This window comes from Muscardinus avellanarius, assembly GCF_963383645.1.
Source record: "Muscardinus avellanarius genome assembly, chromosome: 7".
NCBI classification, from domain to species: Eukaryota; Metazoa; Chordata; class Mammalia; order Rodentia; family Gliridae; genus Muscardinus; species Muscardinus avellanarius.
In genome coordinates this window covers 74,967,247-74,985,349 of record NC_137793.1, presented here as the reverse complement: position 1 = coordinate 74,985,349, position 18,103 = coordinate 74,967,247, and the positions used below count along the sequence as shown (strand labels likewise).

General features: G+C 37.6%; 1 protein-coding gene across 3 annotated transcripts in view; it reads left to right on the top strand.

Annotated features, from left to right (window-relative positions):
* Positions 1-6,377: 6,377 nt before the first annotated feature.
* KCTD3 (potassium channel tetramerization domain containing 3) overlaps positions 6,378-18,103 on the top strand; it is a gene marked incomplete at both ends in the record, with an annotated part of 52,859 nt that continues 41,133 nt past the window's right edge. For all 3 annotated transcript variants that reach the window (XM_080699068.1, XM_080699067.1, XM_080699066.1), the window contains 4 exons: positions 6,378-6,463; positions 12,036-12,089; positions 12,324-12,369; positions 14,361-14,434. In XM_080699068.1, the coding sequence (XP_080555194.1) occupies positions 6,378-6,463; positions 12,036-12,089; positions 12,324-12,369; positions 14,361-14,434 (260 nt within the window). The remainder of the gene's footprint in view (positions 6,464-12,035; positions 12,090-12,323; positions 12,370-14,360; positions 14,435-18,103) is intronic.

Below are 18,103 nucleotides of genomic sequence, written 5' to 3'. Positions count from 1 at the left end.
TACAATGCAGAGCTCCCCTCTCTCTCTGCCCTTTGTCCCGGTGTTTACCCATAGTAAAGCCTTTTTGCCCTAAAAATATGTAGAGACAATTAAAAACCCTAAGACCACAGTGATTCTGCCTGGTGCATTTCAGAGTTGTAAAGATAGCAAAAGCTCTTAGAAATTATACAAAGTACACTGGTTCTATTCAGCGCCTTTGTTTCTCTTGTCTTCTTTGGGACCCAGAAATATAAACTCTGTTATTTCAAAGCACCTCTAAGTGGATGAGCAACCAATACTGTCTAATATAATAGAGGCAGAAACCAGGTATATTATTGACCCCTGCACTTAGTGAGTGCACTGCCAAAAGACAAAGAGGCTTTTTTTAGCTAAAAAAAAAAAAAAAAATCACTAGCCTATTACCTTGGCAATGCTGATAAGAACATACCAATATAAAGACTATCTTTAAAGGCCAGGGGATGGGATGGGGGTTCTATTTTTGGGCTCTCCAGAGTGGCTGCCAGGCATGCTGGTTTTCTTCTTTTCCCTTTCTATTTTCCTACTGATTTTGTCATAAGGACTTGTTGAAGCTGCACCACATTGTCTACTAGTTTTAATTTCCCTCTTCAACAAATTCTAGTTGAATAGAGGAATAACGTCCACAGCACCATTACAAACCATAACAGGGGAAGAATTTTTGTTTCATTGATAGAATTAAATGAGAGTAGGACTCATGCAAACAATGACTGCTGTGATGAGAACATTTTATACAGTTTAAAATCTACTACTACTACCCACAATAAATTTCAAAAAGTTTCAGTTGAATATCTGTATAATGACTTTTCAGTGTCTTTTAGAAACCTCAAAAAAGAAGCTTTAGATAGCACTTTACAATAAACTATTATAAAGTAATATTAAGCTTGAGTATTTTTTTTTTCAATGCTGGGGGTGGAACCCAGAGGTATTCTACCTTCAAGCTCCTCCCCCAGCCGTATTTTTTTATGCTTTATTTTGAACTAGTCTCATCAAGTTGTGGCTGTGAACTTGTGATCTTCCTGTCTCAGCCTCCCATGTACTGGGATTACAAGTGTGTGTCACCACACCCAGCTAGCCTTGAGCATTTTGGTCAACCAAAAAGGAATAACTAGAATATTATGAGTAAAGAAAGGTTGAAATAATACTCTTCTCTCTACTGAATGGTTCCAAAATGATGCTTCTGGTAAAACAGGAAAAGGAATCCATAAAAACTTTTGATATTCAAATTTGATTTAACAGTGATTTATATATTCTTTCATGTAGGCTAACAGTTCAGTGGATATATGTGTGTGTGTGTGTGTGTGTGTGTGTGTGTGTGTGTGTGTATCCACTGAACTGTTATATTATATATATATTTTTTTCTTTTTTTTTTTTCAGTACTGGGGATGGAACCCAGGGGCATTGTACCTCCAAGCTACACCTCCAGCCCTAGTTTTTGGTCTTTTTAGTTTTGAAACAGGGTCTCATTGAGTTGCAAAGGGGCCTTGCTAAGTAGCTGAGGCTGTCTGTGAAACTTGATCCTCCTGTCTCGGCCTCCCGAATGCTGGTGTTACAAGCATGTGCCACCACGCCTAGCGGGATATGATAACAAAAATATTTTTTACTTTATTTACCTTTTTTGTTCATCTTGTAAATTCAGTCAGAGACTTGCAAAGAAAATTTCTGCCAGAAAAGGTAACTACAGCTTCAAATTGCAATGTTATTCCCTACCTAACCACAGAATTAGAAAGTACTTTCTCACCGGGCGTGGTGGCGCACGCTTGTAATCCCCGCGCTTGGGAGGCAGAGACAGGAGGATCGCGCAGGTTCGAAGCCAGCCGCGCGCACTGGCTTATGAGACCCTGTTTCCAAATAAAAAAGTATAAAAAAATAGGTCTGGGAGTGTAGCCCGGAGGTAGAAGGGCTTCCAGGAACCCCAGTACCACCAAAAAAAAAAAAAAAAAAAAAAAGAAAAAAAGAAAGAAAAAAAAAAGAAAGTACTTTCTCAAAATTTCATGTAAAATACAATTGTACAGATTTCTTGGTCTGCATATTTTCTGCTTTATTAAGTATACTAAAGGAAGCCTTCAACACAAAAGTTTTTAGAAACATATTAACGAAATGTGATACATCTGAAATACTAAAATTTGTTACTGTTTCTTCTAAGAATGTGATAGAAGAACTAATGTTCTATTAAGTGATAAATAGGGAATGTTTTAAGTTATAGGCTAATGGTTCTGTATTTGTTTTTGTTTTTTTTTGGGGGGGGGGGTTTGCAGGTCTGGGGATGGAACCCAGGGGCATTTGACCTCTGAGCTAACATCCCCTGCCCTATTTTTTATTCTTTATTTTGAAACAGGGTCTCACTAAGTTGTGGAGGGCCTCACTAAGTAGCTGAGGCTGTCCGTGAACCACGATCCTCCAGTCTCAGCCTCTCGAATGCTGGGATTACAAATGTGCACCACCATGCCCGGCTTAATGGTTCTGTATTTGATGTTTTTGTACATAAAAAAAAAAAATACTAGATCATGCAGCATAATGTTACTGTTTGAACTTTTGAAGAATTATTCTGGTCTCTTTCTTTTTTTCTCTGACTTTTTGATGAAAGGCTTTGGATTTAGTTTTCATTGCACTTTAAGTTGACTTTTAGAGAAAATTCAATATGCAGAGACTAATGAGTATGACAGTATTTTACTTATTATAAGATTTATTAAAATTCTCAACTGAGCCAGGTATAGTGGCACACTCCTATAGTCCCAGTACTTAGGAGACTGAGTCAGAAGGATCTCAAGTTTGAGAACAGTCTCAGTGAGCAGGGAGACTGTCATCAACTTAGTGAGACCCTATTTCAAAAATAAAAATAAAATAGGACTGGGAGTGTAGCTCAAAGATAGAATGCACCTGAGTCCAATCCGTGGTACCACCCGCACACACAAAAAATTCTCTATTGAGTATAATAATCCCCTTAATCTTCCCCTGAATGTTTCTGGAATAGAGTGTAAGCTGCCTTTCCACTGAGGGCACTCAGTCCCTGACTTCCCTTTCAATTATATATGGTTTTACTTCCCATAAGCCTTATACCATGGGCCAAGGATATTGTCATGCACTTTCCTAGTTTTCTCAGAGCATTTTCCTCTCTCCTTTCAACTTTTTTTTTTTTTTTTTTTTTTTTTTTTGTGGTGCTTGGGTTTGACTGTACGGTTATTCTACCTCTGAGTTACACCCCAACACTATTTACTTTTTTCTTTTTTTAATTTGGAAACAAGATCTCACTAAGTTGCTGAATGCTTTGCTAAAATTGATGAGCCTGGTTTTGAACCTGTGATCTTCCTAAGTACTGGGATTACTGGGGTACACCACAATGCCTGGCAAGTTCACATCTTTTTTGATGTGTCTGCCACTGAAACTAAAACTGTGTATTTGTTTCTTTCATTTGATGGATGAGATACATTGAAAATTCAAGTCCTCTCCCTTTCTTCCATAGTCTGGCCTTTGGATGTTGACAGTTCTGGGGGAGGAAGTTTTCCTTATTGGTGTTTGTAACCTGAAGGTTTTTAAAGGTTTGCAATCTGTGGCTTTAAAGACTAATATAAGGGATATATTCCTAGGCTTGTGCCCCAAACAGTGGGTGTTTATGCTTAGAGTGGGTTAGTAGACAAAAATACCAACAGGGCAGCAACAGGGCAAATTCCTAATCCTCCCCGTGGCTCAGCTTCTTTATCTGTACTTGTCGAGGTACCAGTTTTCTTTCATTTACCTGCAGACGTGATTCCAGTGTTAACCTGCATCTCTTGAACAACCAGTTTTATGTTCTCTACCGAATGTTTTCTATCACTATGCTATTAATTTTTTTTGTAATCCCTTCAAAGCCTTCTTTGGACTTTATTTTGCCTGCTTGTTTTTAATTTTAATTAAACACATGTGTAAATCTTATATTTTTGTAGTTTTAATAAATATTTTAGTGTTTTTATTAGTTATTATTCCATTCCTTGCCTCACGATGTTCTTTCTATCTTTGTTCTTATCTTAATCTGAATTTCTATTTATCCATGCAGTGTTTCAGGGTATACAACAATGGGGCCCTGGGTGCAATCTGATTGCCTTCAAATTCCTGCTTGCTACTTGACAGCTGTATAATTTTGAGCAAGTTTTCTGATCATTTTTCTATTTTTAAAATAGTGATAATAGTTGTGAAGAAGAAAACAGCAGAAAATACCTAAGTCACTGACATACAGTAAAACTTGAATAGACACAAATTAGTTATAGTTATTACCAATCTTATCATTATGACCTGAAGTAACATTTATCTTACATCCATAAGTACTGCTATCCTTTTCTTAAGCCAAATCTGGATAAAGCATGTCATATTACTAGTATATTTGCTAGCAAAAAGTTCTGTAGAAAAATATCAAGACAATGAAACACCTTACAAGTCATCAGTTTGAATTACTATGGTAACACTATAACAGACTACAATTAGTGCTAAGAAAGTACACAATAAACAAATGACCTTTGCAACACAATGCGCTGCTTCTGTTAGTTTTTTCTACCCAGTGAGCATCAGATATTGGGGCTGTATAATAATTGTTGCTGTTGTTGTAGTTGGTACTGGGGATTGAACTCAGGGGCATTCTACCTCCAAGCCATAGCACCAGCCATATCTTATCCTTTTTTTTTTTTTTTTTAAATAGGGTCCTTCAATGGATGAGTGGATTTCAAAACTATGGGGTATGTACACAATGGAATTTTGCCCGGCCATAAGGGAGAACAAAATCATGGCATTTACAGAGTAAAATGTCACACACACAAAAAGAAACCAGATGCTTTTTTTTTTTTTTTTGGTGGTACTGGGGGGTGGAACCCAGAGGCTACCTCTGGGCTATACTCCCAGACCTATTTTATATATTATTTGGAAACAGGGTCTCACTAAGTAGCCGAGGCTGGCTTTGAACCTGTGCGATCCTCCTGTCTCAGCCTCTCAAGCCCCACCATGCCCGGCTCAGATGCTTTTTTTCTTTTTTTTTTTTTTTTTTTTCTTTTCCTTTGGTGGTACTGGTGATGGAGCCCTTCTACCTCCGGGCTATAATCCCAGACCTATTATATATATATATATTTTTAATTTGGAAACAGGGTCTCTTAAGCCATCAAGGATAGCTTCGAATTTACCCCATCCTCCTGTCTTTGCCTCCCCAGCACGGAGATTTACAAGCATGTGCCACCACGCCTGGTTCAGATGCTTTTCTTAATGTGCAAAATATTAGGGAGAAGTGGGTAACAGGAGGAACTCTAGATGAAGAATAGACTCTAGAGAGGAGCAATGAATGTGACATATCTGAGGGGATAAGAGGGAGGATAAGGGAAACTCTTTAAAGCACATGATGTACTTAAACATATCAAAATCAATCAGGAAGCCAAGCATGGGTAGGAGGGAGGGGGAGAGACGGGGTTAGAGATTGGATAGGAGCTAATTGGGTGATGTGTGCATGTATATCTCCACGAGTTTTTTTTTTTTTAATCCCATTGAGATGTATGACTACAATGCACCAATAAACATTAATATATAAAAAAAGAAACAGGGTCTGTAAATTGCTGAGGCTGGTATTGAACTTATGATCCTCCTGAGTACTGGATTACAGGTGTGCTTATTTTTAATATTTTAGTAGTTACCAAGGTTTAGGGTTCTAAAACATAGCATTAAAATATAAATGAACTAATAATAAAACGGTGTGCATCTTACATTAGTTGAGCGTTTATGATAGCCCAGAAACACGCTGCTGGACCTTAAACAGTCTAGGGTTTTCGTTTTTGTCTCTTTGTTTCCTCCCCTGCTTAACAAAATAAAATCGCTTGGGAGGTGAAGGACAAAACCGAAGAGGAAAAGGTAAGGCGTTTTATAGGCAAAAGGCAGCGTGTTAAATTCCCCGTGTCCTCCTTGCATTAGAACACCTGTACCCAGGAATCTTCTTGGACTACCTCTAGGAAGTTTCCTGCCCTCTCCCGAATGCATGTGAAGAAGGGGGACACTGCGCTCTCCCTCCTGGGGTCCCCTCGGGGGCTGCCCAGCCCTGGGGTGCAGGAGCGGGGCGGGACCTGCACGCCCTCCTCCCCTCCCTCCGCGCGGCCTGGAAGCCCCGCCCCCTCCCCCGCCCCACCCCTCCCGTCCCGCCGCCCGCGAATCCCGGGCGCCGCGGTATTTTGTCCCGAGCGGCGACCCCTCCTCCCGGGCGAGCTGCGGCTGCAGCAGCCGCCGTGGCGGTGGCGGTGGCGGCGCGGCGCTGAGGCGAGGAGGCCCGGCGGCCTGGAGGCCGCGAGGGGTGGAGGCCGGGCGGCCTTGGCGCGCCGCGGGAGCCGGAGGCCGGGCCAGCGCGCCCCGAGCGGGCGGCCATGGCGGGAGGGCACTGCGGCAGCTCCGCGGCGGCGGCGGCGGCGGGCAGCGGCGAGATCGTGCAGCTGAACGTGGGGGGCACCAGGTGAGGCCGGGCCCGCAGGTGAGGCCGGGCCTGCAGGGGCCGCGGGGCCGCACCTGGCGGGCCGGCGAGCGGCCTCGGTGCCTCCGTCCCCCGAAGATGCCAGGCGGGGCCTGCGCGGGGACGCCGCCCCGGCCGCCTCCTGCTCCCGGGCAGCCAGGTGTGGGCGAGGGCGGCGCTCACCTCGTCCGGACCCGGCTGCCGGCGATCGGAGAAGCGGCCCCGACGCCTTCGTCTTAGGGGGTCGGAGCGCGGGGTGGGCGGGCTCCGTTGTGTCCAGAAACAGCCTTTGGAACCCCGGGTCCCGGGAAGCTCTGGGTATTGCAGCGAGTAAACAGACTGAAAGCGCCTCTGTCTCCCTGGCCTTCCACTCCCTCTCCATGCCTTTATTAAGCTGGTTGGGGAGGAAAAAGCAGCTTTTGTGAATTTGCCACGACTTATGAGTCACTCTTCTTAGAAAAGGGAGTTTGCCAGCCCTCTTGAAGCAAGGGGTGGTTGAGTTTTAAGCGCAGTGAAGTGCTGTGGTGTATCTTGTATTTTGATGTGATAGAAATATGGCAGGTTTTCAACATCTAAGACTTCTAGCATTTTTTTTAAGAAAATGCAGAGTGACAGCGTAAACCGCAGTAATCAACGTGTAGTGCTTTAATTCTAAACATTTAATAGGTCTTTGTGCTAGAGAATTCAGCACCAGAAACTGCAGTACTTCATCCTGTTTTCCTTGTCTTTAAAGCAAGGCTTTAATAAGGGTTTATAACTGCCATTATATAGATACCAGTTGTTTAGGGATTTATACCTCGTAATGTAAGTGATGGGATTTTTAAAACCATATCCAAATATTGCAGGTAACTATGGATGTAAAAATGGAAGACGCTGCAGGAGGAGGCCTTCAATTTGTTAAGAATAAAGAGTAGCATTATAATCATTTTAAACCCCAACACTGGTTTCTAATTGGTAATGATTGTGGATAATCAGGCTTTTAAAGGACATGCAGTATTATGGTAAAAATAAAGTATTATTATTTACTCTATATTGAAAGTAGGTGGCTTAATGAGTGAACTCTGGTTAATGACTACATAACTCAGTTTAATTTTTGTTGTTGTTGTTGCGGTATTGGGAATGGAACTTAAGGGCATTGTACCTCCGACCTATACCCCAGCTATATTTTTTAGTCTTTTTATTTTTATTTGTTGTTGTTATTATTATTATTATTATTATTATTAATTATTGTACCGGGGATGGAACCTAGGGTCATTCTACCTCTGAGCCATACTCCCAGCCCTGTTTTTTATTCTTTATTTTGAAACTGGGTCTCACTGAATTGTGAAGGGCCTTGCTATGTAACTGAGGCTGTCTGCGAACTACAATCCTCTGGTCTCAGCCTCCGGAATGCTGGGATTAAAAGAGTGGTTCACCACGCCAGGCCTTCCGTTTAAATTTTGAAATTGAGGAACATTTTACTTTGTGTTTACACTAATTATGGATCATGATCTTTTATCAGGTTCTAAGTTTATATAAGTGGTAATTGGGAATAGAAAGTAAAGCAATAAATACATTACTGGTTTGAACAATTTAGAAGACATGCATTGCTAGGAATGAAAAATAAATGTTAAAACATTAAAATATCCTAGCATTGTTAAGATAAAATTGGCTTTAAAATGGGTAATGATCTGATTTACTGAAACAACATATGACTTAAGGTGATCTAAGATTATTTTCTAGATTTGCTTTGAATCTCATTACTCTTGCAGCATTTTGGAGCTAAAATACATAGAAATCATTTGAATCTTGTACAATACACAGATTACTTCAATCACTTAAGTCCTTGTAAGAGAGAATATCCTGATGTAATTGTCATTGAAGTAGATGAATTGCCACTTGGAAAACCAACCACCTGTAGCATAGAACTGAAGCTTGGAAGTCAGAGGTCATAGTAAAACTAAACAGGAGAATTTTATTTATCTTTTTTTCTTAAGAGATGTGGAAATAGACATCCCTAAAAGAATTATAGAAATGATCAATTTTTACAAACTTTGTGTGTGACTTAGAGATGATAAGAGCCCATTTAGAGGTGTAAATACTATTTACAAAAAATAAAGTGAAAGAACCCTAGTATGACTCAACTTGTGATTAATTCTATTATGAATGAGTATTATGATTTTAGACCCATGAGAGGGGCCAGGCCCAGCCTATGGGAATTTGTGGAGTCAAACTGATGGTAGATGATTTCACTTTCCAGGCTTTACCTCTAATTAGCTCTGTGACCTGGGGAAAGTTATTTTTTGGTACTTAGTTTCCTAAAATATAAAATGACAATAATAGTACCAGTCTTACAGGAGTCACAATGGAATTTGAAGTAATAAACATGAAACGCAAAGGTTAGTGGCATTATCAGTAGTAATGTTTAGAATAAAAAATTAGATTACATTCAAGCTAATTTAGTGAGAGCAAGTAGCATGGAATATAACTGGGTATGTTAGTTTCTTCATCTTTTTGCATAACAGATTTCACACGAACCTTTTCATACTATAGACACACTATAGACATGAGATCAAAAAAGGCTTTCCTATATCTTGCAAAGAATTATGTTCATCATATGGAATTGTAGAATATTTTCGGTTTCATGAAATTATATTTGAAACCAATTTGAGGACTCTGTGTTTGGAGTGTTTGTTTTTTTCTCTCATTTTCTCTTGTTTGGAAAAAAAAGAAGAAATTGGTGCAGGTGAGGGTTCAATATCTTTGTCCTGAAATTCCAGATTTCATTTTGTAATGACTAACTTCGTAGTGCTTGGCACCTAGCACTAACTCAAGAAATATTTGTTGAAGTTGAGGGGTGCTAACCAGAGCCACATTCTATAGTATAAAGTTCAACATTTTATTAAAAGCTGGCCATCTCTCATGAGGCTTAAAATTTTACTCATTCATAACAGAATTAATCACAAATTGAGTCATACTGGGGCTCTTTCAACTTTATTTGATTTTTGTAAATAATAATAATATATGAAATCCTAAGTGAAGGCTTTAGACTACTTTTTGAATCACCTACAAAATATTATACATATTGATTGATTCTATAATTCCTATAGGTAATCAATGCTGATTAAAAGTTAAAATTAATAATATGACTTTAAGGAGATTTGTGTTTCTTTTCTAAGTCGCACATAATTTGGATTATTTTGGAAAGCAGTCTGCTTAGTAAGTGATAAATATGCAGGGTCAGAGTTATCAAAATTAATTTGATGACTTCCAAAACCAATGACTCTTTCCTGCTGTGAATCTGTGGATCTTACCGTTGACTTGTTTGCTTTTATTTTGTTGACCATGTCAGTTTTCTGTGACTAGTGATAATCTACTTTTCATTATTTAAGAGTTTGCTAAGAAATATACTTGGGAAAATTTGCCATATTTTCTTTACTAAACAGTTTTGGCTCCTTTCTTAGTCAGATTAATGGATATAGGAAGTTGAAACACTTATTCATAATTTATGAAATTAGTGGGTGGTTAACTTCTCCATGTTCTCTAAAGTATTCTTTACTGCAGTTTATTTATAAATGCCTTTTAATGATTGAATATTTTCACTGTCTCTCCTGCAGTCAGTGAGAGAGTAATAGAAAATTGCTGTTGAAGACAGAATAAAGCTGTAACAGGCACTTTTAATGGAACAGTACAGACCCTGTTTCTGCTCTGACTGACACCGAGATCCATGTTGCTAAACGATTTGTAAAGTGGGCAGTTTAGTGATATCTGTCCACTCTTGCTTTGGGAATGCCTCATTGTAACCACAGAATGTCTACAGATTGCATAAAAAAGTGATGTTAGTTTTGTATAAAATATTTAACAGAGTAAATAATACATGGTTCTGGTTAGCACACCTCAGTTTCAACGAATATTTATTGAGTATGTACTAAGGGCTAAGTGCCATGATGGGTTTTTCTCCACTCTCCTTTTTATTAAGAAAATATATTATTGTGTTTACAATGCATTCTTGAAAATAAACTTGAGTGAATTGGTGTTTAAGGAATAGTCCACTTATCAAGAGAGAATGTGAGGAGTCATTGCTCCCTCAGGTGCTTAGGGGGACTTGCTGAACTGAGGTGAATGGGTTCTCTGACACCGCTCCCTGTCAGCCTTAGTGTGATACTGCAGTTCTCAACCTAGTCTTCAGTCCACTGCTGTTTGCTATGCTGCTTGGAAGATGGGAACGAGAAATAGAATGAATTTTGAGGCTTGACAGGCTTGAATGAGCAAATGATAAGCAGTTTTTATTTTTTTCTGATAATTTTATGCTATTGATGTAGGCGATGGCAGAAATATACAGGATATTTATTTATACTTGAACATCCCTAATCCATTTTGGCTGAGGTTTGCCGGTGCTTCCTGGTGACATCATATGACAACCAGTTGCCAGTATTCAGTCACCTTGTTTAGTTTTAAAAATACAAGTAAGTTTAGAGATTCCATCTAATGCTAGAAAACTGAATATGGAGTCAAAGTAGAGGTCTGCTAGGCTCTCTTCTGCGTGAGTTCAGTGTAAGGCTGATGCTGAACAGTTGTTGTTTTTTTTTGTTTTTTGGGTTTTTTTTGGTATGTGTATATTTGGGGAGGGATACTGTGGTATTAGAGATTGGGCCCAGAGGTGTTGTACCTTCCTAACCCCCCTTTTTTTTTTATTTTGAAACAGGATCTCACAACATTTCTGAGGGGCTTGCTAAAGTTGTTGAGGCTGTCCTTAACATGTAATCCTCCTGTTTCAGCCTACCAAGTACATTACAGGCTTTGCCACCATATCCAGTTGAAACAGTTTTTCTTAAAATGAAAATATTCAGACAAGGGCTGGCTAGATGAAGTCTATATTCCTTTACTTTGTTGATTTACATTGATTTCTTGTCCCAGTCTCTTACAGTGTACTTAGGTAAAGATTCCCCCCAGAATTGATGGTAATAATTGGATTTAATCAAATAGCAGTTAACTTCAAAACAATGATATCCCTGCAGAGTGATTTTTGAATGAATGAATACAGCAACTACAAATTCCACATCTATTGCATAAATATTAAAGGTGTTTAATACACAATTTACAGTGAAATCACTGTGAGCTCAAAAAGAGTTAAGATAGAATACTTGGAAAAGCCATTGTAGAGAAGGTAAATCTGAGTGATATCAAGAAAGATGAGTGGGACTTGGGACTTGGATTACTAGACATGAAGAGGATGGTCTAGGGGGAGAGATGGAATGAGACCTGAGGATAATTTTGAATGTTAAGCTGAGAAGTTGAAATTTGGTTTGACAGTCTATGTGATGGCCTGATTGATTCTTTACCATACTAGTTTGCTGGGAAGTAGTGTTTTAGGGAGTGTTATATGGTAGAAAATTGTTTGATTTTGCTGAGAGCTGCTTGAATAATTTTAACTCTGAACTGAAAGTAGTAACATTTTAAAATAAAAATGCAATACATACAATTAGTATAGCTATAATTATGAAATAGCCTATAAATTATTAGCTAGCACATTAAAGCAAGTTATCTAATATTGAAATTTCAAATCATATTTATAGTAGATAATTTTCATTTGCAGATTTAGTACCTCAAGACAAACGCTAATGTGGATACCAGATTCTTTTTTTTCCAGGTAATTTATATGATTGCTTATATTATTCTACATTTGATTATTTGCCAAGATAATTTTTCTTGAGTTTAATTAAGATTTTTATTTTTTATATAAAATTGTAATCCTTAAAGTAGAAATGTTTTAAGTTGGAGACAGATTACTCACTAAATTTTTTTGACATTTGATAAGGAATTAGTTCATTTATTTATGCTCAGATTTTAAAACTAACTCTAACTTATGGTTAATGGCTTCCAGTTTGCTGAGTGGAAGAATTTCAACACTTCGAGATGAAACTGGTGCTGTGAGTAAAATAATTTTAATAAAATTTCTAAATTAGAGCAATTAATGCTTATCATGCTTTGGTTTTAGTATAGTGGCTGTAAGATGATGTGGAAGCTAGTATTTTAATATCCACTAAATAAAAGTAGCATAACTTTTTATTTCTTGTCATATATAGAATATTTCTAAACTGGAAGAGAACTCTAAACAGGAATCACTATACATTTTAAGTACTCATTAGAGTGATTGTAGGGTATGAACTTATAGGCAGTGGAAAGAATAGCTGTTTAATCAATAATTAGAACTTTAATAGTAAATAAATCTAAATATTAAATTATTTTGGTATGCAACGGTAAAAGGTTGAAGCTTAGAATCCAGCAATTTTTATTCTTGAATACCCTTGTGAACATGTGTCACAGTAGAAAGACTTGGAAAGTTTCAATGAAAAAAAAATTGAATTTTACATTTTGAAAAGTTATACGTACATAGTACCATGTTGGTGTTAATGAGAGGAGCAGCTCAAAGAAGTGAAAAAGCTTTTGTTTGGAGGCAGCAAAGTGATTAGTGTTTATTTATTGTGATGAGATTACAGGTCAATGTAGGTAGCAAAGTAGATATGTAAGTAGATAAGTCCATATGAGATTATAAAAATGTCATCAATATTGTGGTGCAGGCTTGTAATCCCAGTACTTAGGAGGCTGAGACAGGAGGATCGAGGTTCGTGGATAGCCTCAGCTACTTAGTGAAGCCCTCTGCAACTTAGTGAGACTCTATTTCAAAATAAAGAATAAAAAATAGGGCTGGGTGCATAGCTTGGAGGTAGAATGCCCCCAGGTTCAATCCTCAGTATGGCAAAAAAAAAAGTCATCAATAATTTTATTTCTACAAGTCTGTGATGTTTCTTTAATTTCTTATTGGCTCTAACAAAAAAAGCAGCATTTTATTAAGTGCATATGTCAAGTTGACCAGAGTATATAAAGAAGTTTTGTTTGGCTGGGGGGTGTAGCTAAGGTAGTCAAGTCCTTTCTTAGCACGAGTGAGGCTCAGGACTCCATCCCTAGCACTGTAGTTAGGGAGAGTGGTTGTTATTGGTTACCATTCCCCTGTCTGACTTACTTAAGCTTTAAATGTGTTCAATTTATGATTAGATTTTTTGTGATTTAGTCAAAAGAGTGTTAATATATATTCATATAAAATATTATTAATTACTATTTCATATTTTAAAGCATTTTACTTTCCCACCATATTGATTCTTTTTTTTTATGAAGTGGAGCATTCTACCTCTAAGCTATATCTTCAGCCCTATTATTTTTTTTAATTCTGAAATAGGGCCTCACTAAGTTACAGAGGGTCTCACCAGGTGGCTAAGGCTGGTCATGAACCTGCTATCCTCCCCTCTCAGCCTCCGGAGTACTGAGATTACAGGCATGCACCACAACTCCTGGCTCTATTTTCTTTTTTCTTAATATTTTTATCATCGCCCTTTCCCAGCTCTTGAGGAAATTGAGATAGTAAGATTGTGAATGTAAAAGTATTAGAATATTATTCTTTTGCAGTTTTGACAGTAGCATGAACTGTTTATTAATCTTGATTACTCCTGAGTGTTACAAAAGTACATTGTTGTTTTAATGATTCATATATGAATTTCAAATTATATCAATCACAATCACTGTCACTAGTACTTAATGATTTGACAGTATTAGAAAGTATTATTATTCACAGTGCTTTCAGAGTTTGTATTAGATTCTAGAATATTTCAGATAAAAATATTTCATCAGATGTCACTTTTCCCCAAAACACCAACGAATAGAAGTGAGAAAGCTGATTTATGAAAAAATATTTTCCATATATTATAAAATACAATAGCATTAGTTTTTGAAACATTTTTTAAAAAAAAGACAGTAGAATCAAGGAAATATATTTAAATAATTCAGCCTTTGTTTCTTTTAGTGTTATTGATATTAAAGGAAGCTGACCTTTTAATTTGAAAATAAAACAATTTTTCATTTGTAGATATTTATTGATAGAGACCCAGCAGCATTTGCACCCATTTTAAATTTTCTTCGGACAAAAGAACTAGACTTAAGGTAAGAAATGCAACTTTTTTTAAGTTAAGTGCTTACTGATGACTGTGTTTTTGTATATTTTTTGAAAAAAATGTTTTTTCCCTCCAAGGCTTTTTTAAATTGATCCATGATATTTGTACTTATTTGTGGGGTATAGTTTTAATTCGATACCTATATATAATGTGAATGATCAAATCAGGGTACTTTTCATTTGTCTTTTCAAATATTATCATTTCTGTGTATCAAGGACCTTCCAACCCTTCTCCAGTTATTTTGAAATGTACGATTAATTGTTGTACACTGTGGTTGCTTACTGTGGTACATAACATTAGAAGTGCTCCCCTCCTGCTCAGCTGTGTCTTGGTACCTATTGCCTACCTTCTCACTATCCCCAGTCTGCCATCTAGTGACTGCTGTTCCCTCTCTGCTTCAATGTGATCATCTTGCACAAATGAGTGAGGGTGTTTGGTATTTTCCAGGCTATTTTTGATAAAAAGTTTCCTCAGACTCAAATGGATACAGGCCACCATCATTTTTTTCTATGGAGTACTCCAGCAGGTTCCTCCCCAGCTTCTCTGTCTTGCATGCCTCCATTTCATTTTTCACACTGCAACCAACATTATCTTCTAAAAACACAAGTCTGATAGTTTGCTATTCTGCTTCGAAACCTTATTTATTATAGAATATCGGAATGGTAGCTTGTGATGTGGGACTTGGTCTTGTCCTTAGGCCCCGGCTTAGTTTCCTTTACGACACTTTCACCCCTCCCTGGTCCTGGGTAAGCCTGGCTACTTGTGTGATCATTTCATGAGCTGGTGTTCATCTAATGTAAGGATTCAGTTTCCTCTGCTGTCACTGTAACAGCTCATGTTATGCATCCTACCTTTTAGCAGTGTATCTTCCATTAGATTCCCAAAGGGCAACCACTGTTTACTGTATGCCCAGGTTCTAGTACTGTTTGATGCATGGTAAGAGTTCATCACTTTATATTTTTTGTGCATAAACGAATGACTATTAAACTGTTTATTTAACTTTGCCTCTCCAGTTTGGTTTCTTATCAGGGATTTATAATCTTTATTTTATTTTTTTAACATTTTTAATAACCTTTCAGTAAGGGTTTTTTAATATTCTTTTGGATATAGCTTTTAGAAATCTAGTTGTTTATTTTAACTGCCTTTTTTTTTTTTTTTTTAAGTGCTGAGGGTTGAATCTAGGGGCATTCTACCTCTGAGCTACACCCCTAACCCTATTTTGTATTCTTTATTTTGAAACAATGTCTCACTAAGTTGTGGAGGGCCTCACTAAGTAGCGGAAGCTGGCTGAGAACCTCATCCTCCTGCTTCAGCCTCCCAAGTACTGGGATTACAAGCCTGGGCCACCAGGCCCAGCTATTGATGACATTTTTATAATCTCATATGGACATGTATGTTTACATGTCTACTGTGCTACCTTCACTCACCTACAGTCTCATCCCAGCAAATAAACACTAATCACTTTGCTGCCTCCAAACAAAAACCCTTTTCACTTCTGTGAGCTGCTGCTCTCATTAACACCAGTCATTCACAATGCTCTTGTCTTAGCTTCTCATGTATTGGGATTACATTTGTGCCACCACATCCTGCTAGTTGCTTCTTTATAATTTATTTTTTGTCTTGTGTTCCTTGAGGACAAAGAATTTTTATTACCTGTTGAATTCTCATTGTTAAAAAGCCGGGCATGGTGGCACATGCTTGTAATCCCAGCTCTTGGGAGGCTGAGACAGGATCACACAGGTTCGAAGCCAGCCTCAGCTACTTAGTGAGGCTGTCAGCAGTTTACTGAGACCCTGTTTCTAAACAAAGTATAAAATAGGTCTGGGAGTATAGCCTAGAGGTAGAAAAGCCCCTGGGTTCCACCCCCAGTACCACCAAAATAAATAAAAATATAAATAAATAAAAATAAAATAGTATATGTATTATATACAAAATAGATATCAAATGAATACATGAGTCTGGGGTTTTTTGTCTTTTAGTCTGGGTTTGGTTGGATGTGGGAAATACATTACCAACTACTTCTTGAAAAAATTATTTTCACCCATCTCATTTGATATAAAAAGTTCCAAGTTGAGCCAGACGTGATGGCGCATACTTGTAATCCCAGTATTTGAGAAGCTGAGACAGGAGGATTGCTTGCGGTTCACTGACAGACTCAGCTACTACTTAGTGAGGTCCTTTGCAACTCAGTGAGACCCTGTTTCAATATAAAAGAATAGAAAATCGGGCTTGGGTGTAGCTTGGAGGTAGCATGCCCCTGGCTTTCATCCCCAGTACCTCAAAAAAAAAAAAAAAAAAAGCAAGCAAGAAAGAAAAAGTTCCAAGTCTGTGTCTATCCACAGCTACATAGACCCTTCTGAAAAGCAGATTTAATTTAAATGTCTGGATATATTAACTGCTTTTCTTACCTTTAGGGAGACATAGTAAAGTTAAATTATCTGAATGGTTCCTTCTCAAAGAAGGTTGGAAGGGATTTTTAAAAATCTCCAATAACTGTGTTCTAATTCTGTTCCTTCCATGAGATTCTTGTATTGCCCACATTGCACTGTAGTATAGTGACCATATTTGTTTGCTGTCCTCCCACGGAGACTGGACCTCAAGAACTATCATTTGTGTCTTGAGCTACCTTGTAATTAGCTAGTACTACTGTACCAGGAACACAAATGGCTTTGAAATAGAGTCAAAAAGTTTTAAGTATCTTATGTTGAACTAGTCTTAAGCAATTTCAAAATTTAAAAAAAAGTCATAATTGCTATGTTTTTTTAAATTAAGAACAAATTATAACTGAAACCTAAAATAAATTACTAGTACTCTAAGCTCTGAGTCTTATACTCTTTTTACTTTTAATTTTTATATTACTCAACTATACTATGTAAAAACAATCTTTAGATAATGTCATTCTTGCTAATGTGATCCTTTTTTTTTCTATTTTCCTTTTTTCAATCAATAAATAATTTATTACCTGATCATTGTATGCAAGCACTATTCTAGGTATGGTACAAGGCATATAGAAACAACAGAAGTGGGTTGAGCTTGTGAGAAGCTTAAGGTATAATGGAAGAGGTTAAAGTGTATTAAAATAATTGAGTTAAGCTGGGCGTGGTGGCTCACACTTGCTTGTAATATCAGTACTTGAAAGACTGAGACAGGAGTCACAGATGTGAGGCCAGCCTCCGCTGCTTAGTGAGCCCTCAACAATGGAGTGAGACTGTTTCAAAATAAAGACTAAAAATAGGGCTGGGGATTGAATGCCCCTGGGTGTACACACACACACACACACACACACACACACACACACACACACTACAATAATAAAATAAGTAAACAAGAAATTGTATTAAAAAGATAAAAGCAATTCTATAAAAGAAGGATTTCTACTTTACTCATTTCTTGAGAATTTATTGGTATTAATCCTTTATTGCCCTATCTCTCATTTACACACCCAATTCACTTATATATGAAAAATTTTAAGTACATAACAAAGTGTTTTGGCTTGCATGCAGTTTTTACTTAGACTTTTTAAAATTATTAAGGATACTAAGAATAAAGGATAAAGGAGAAAAGTAAGTTTTAAAACCTTATGACTAAAACGGGCGTGGTGGTGCAAGCTTGTAATCCCAGCATTTGGGAGGCTGAGATCTGAGGATCGCGATTCGCG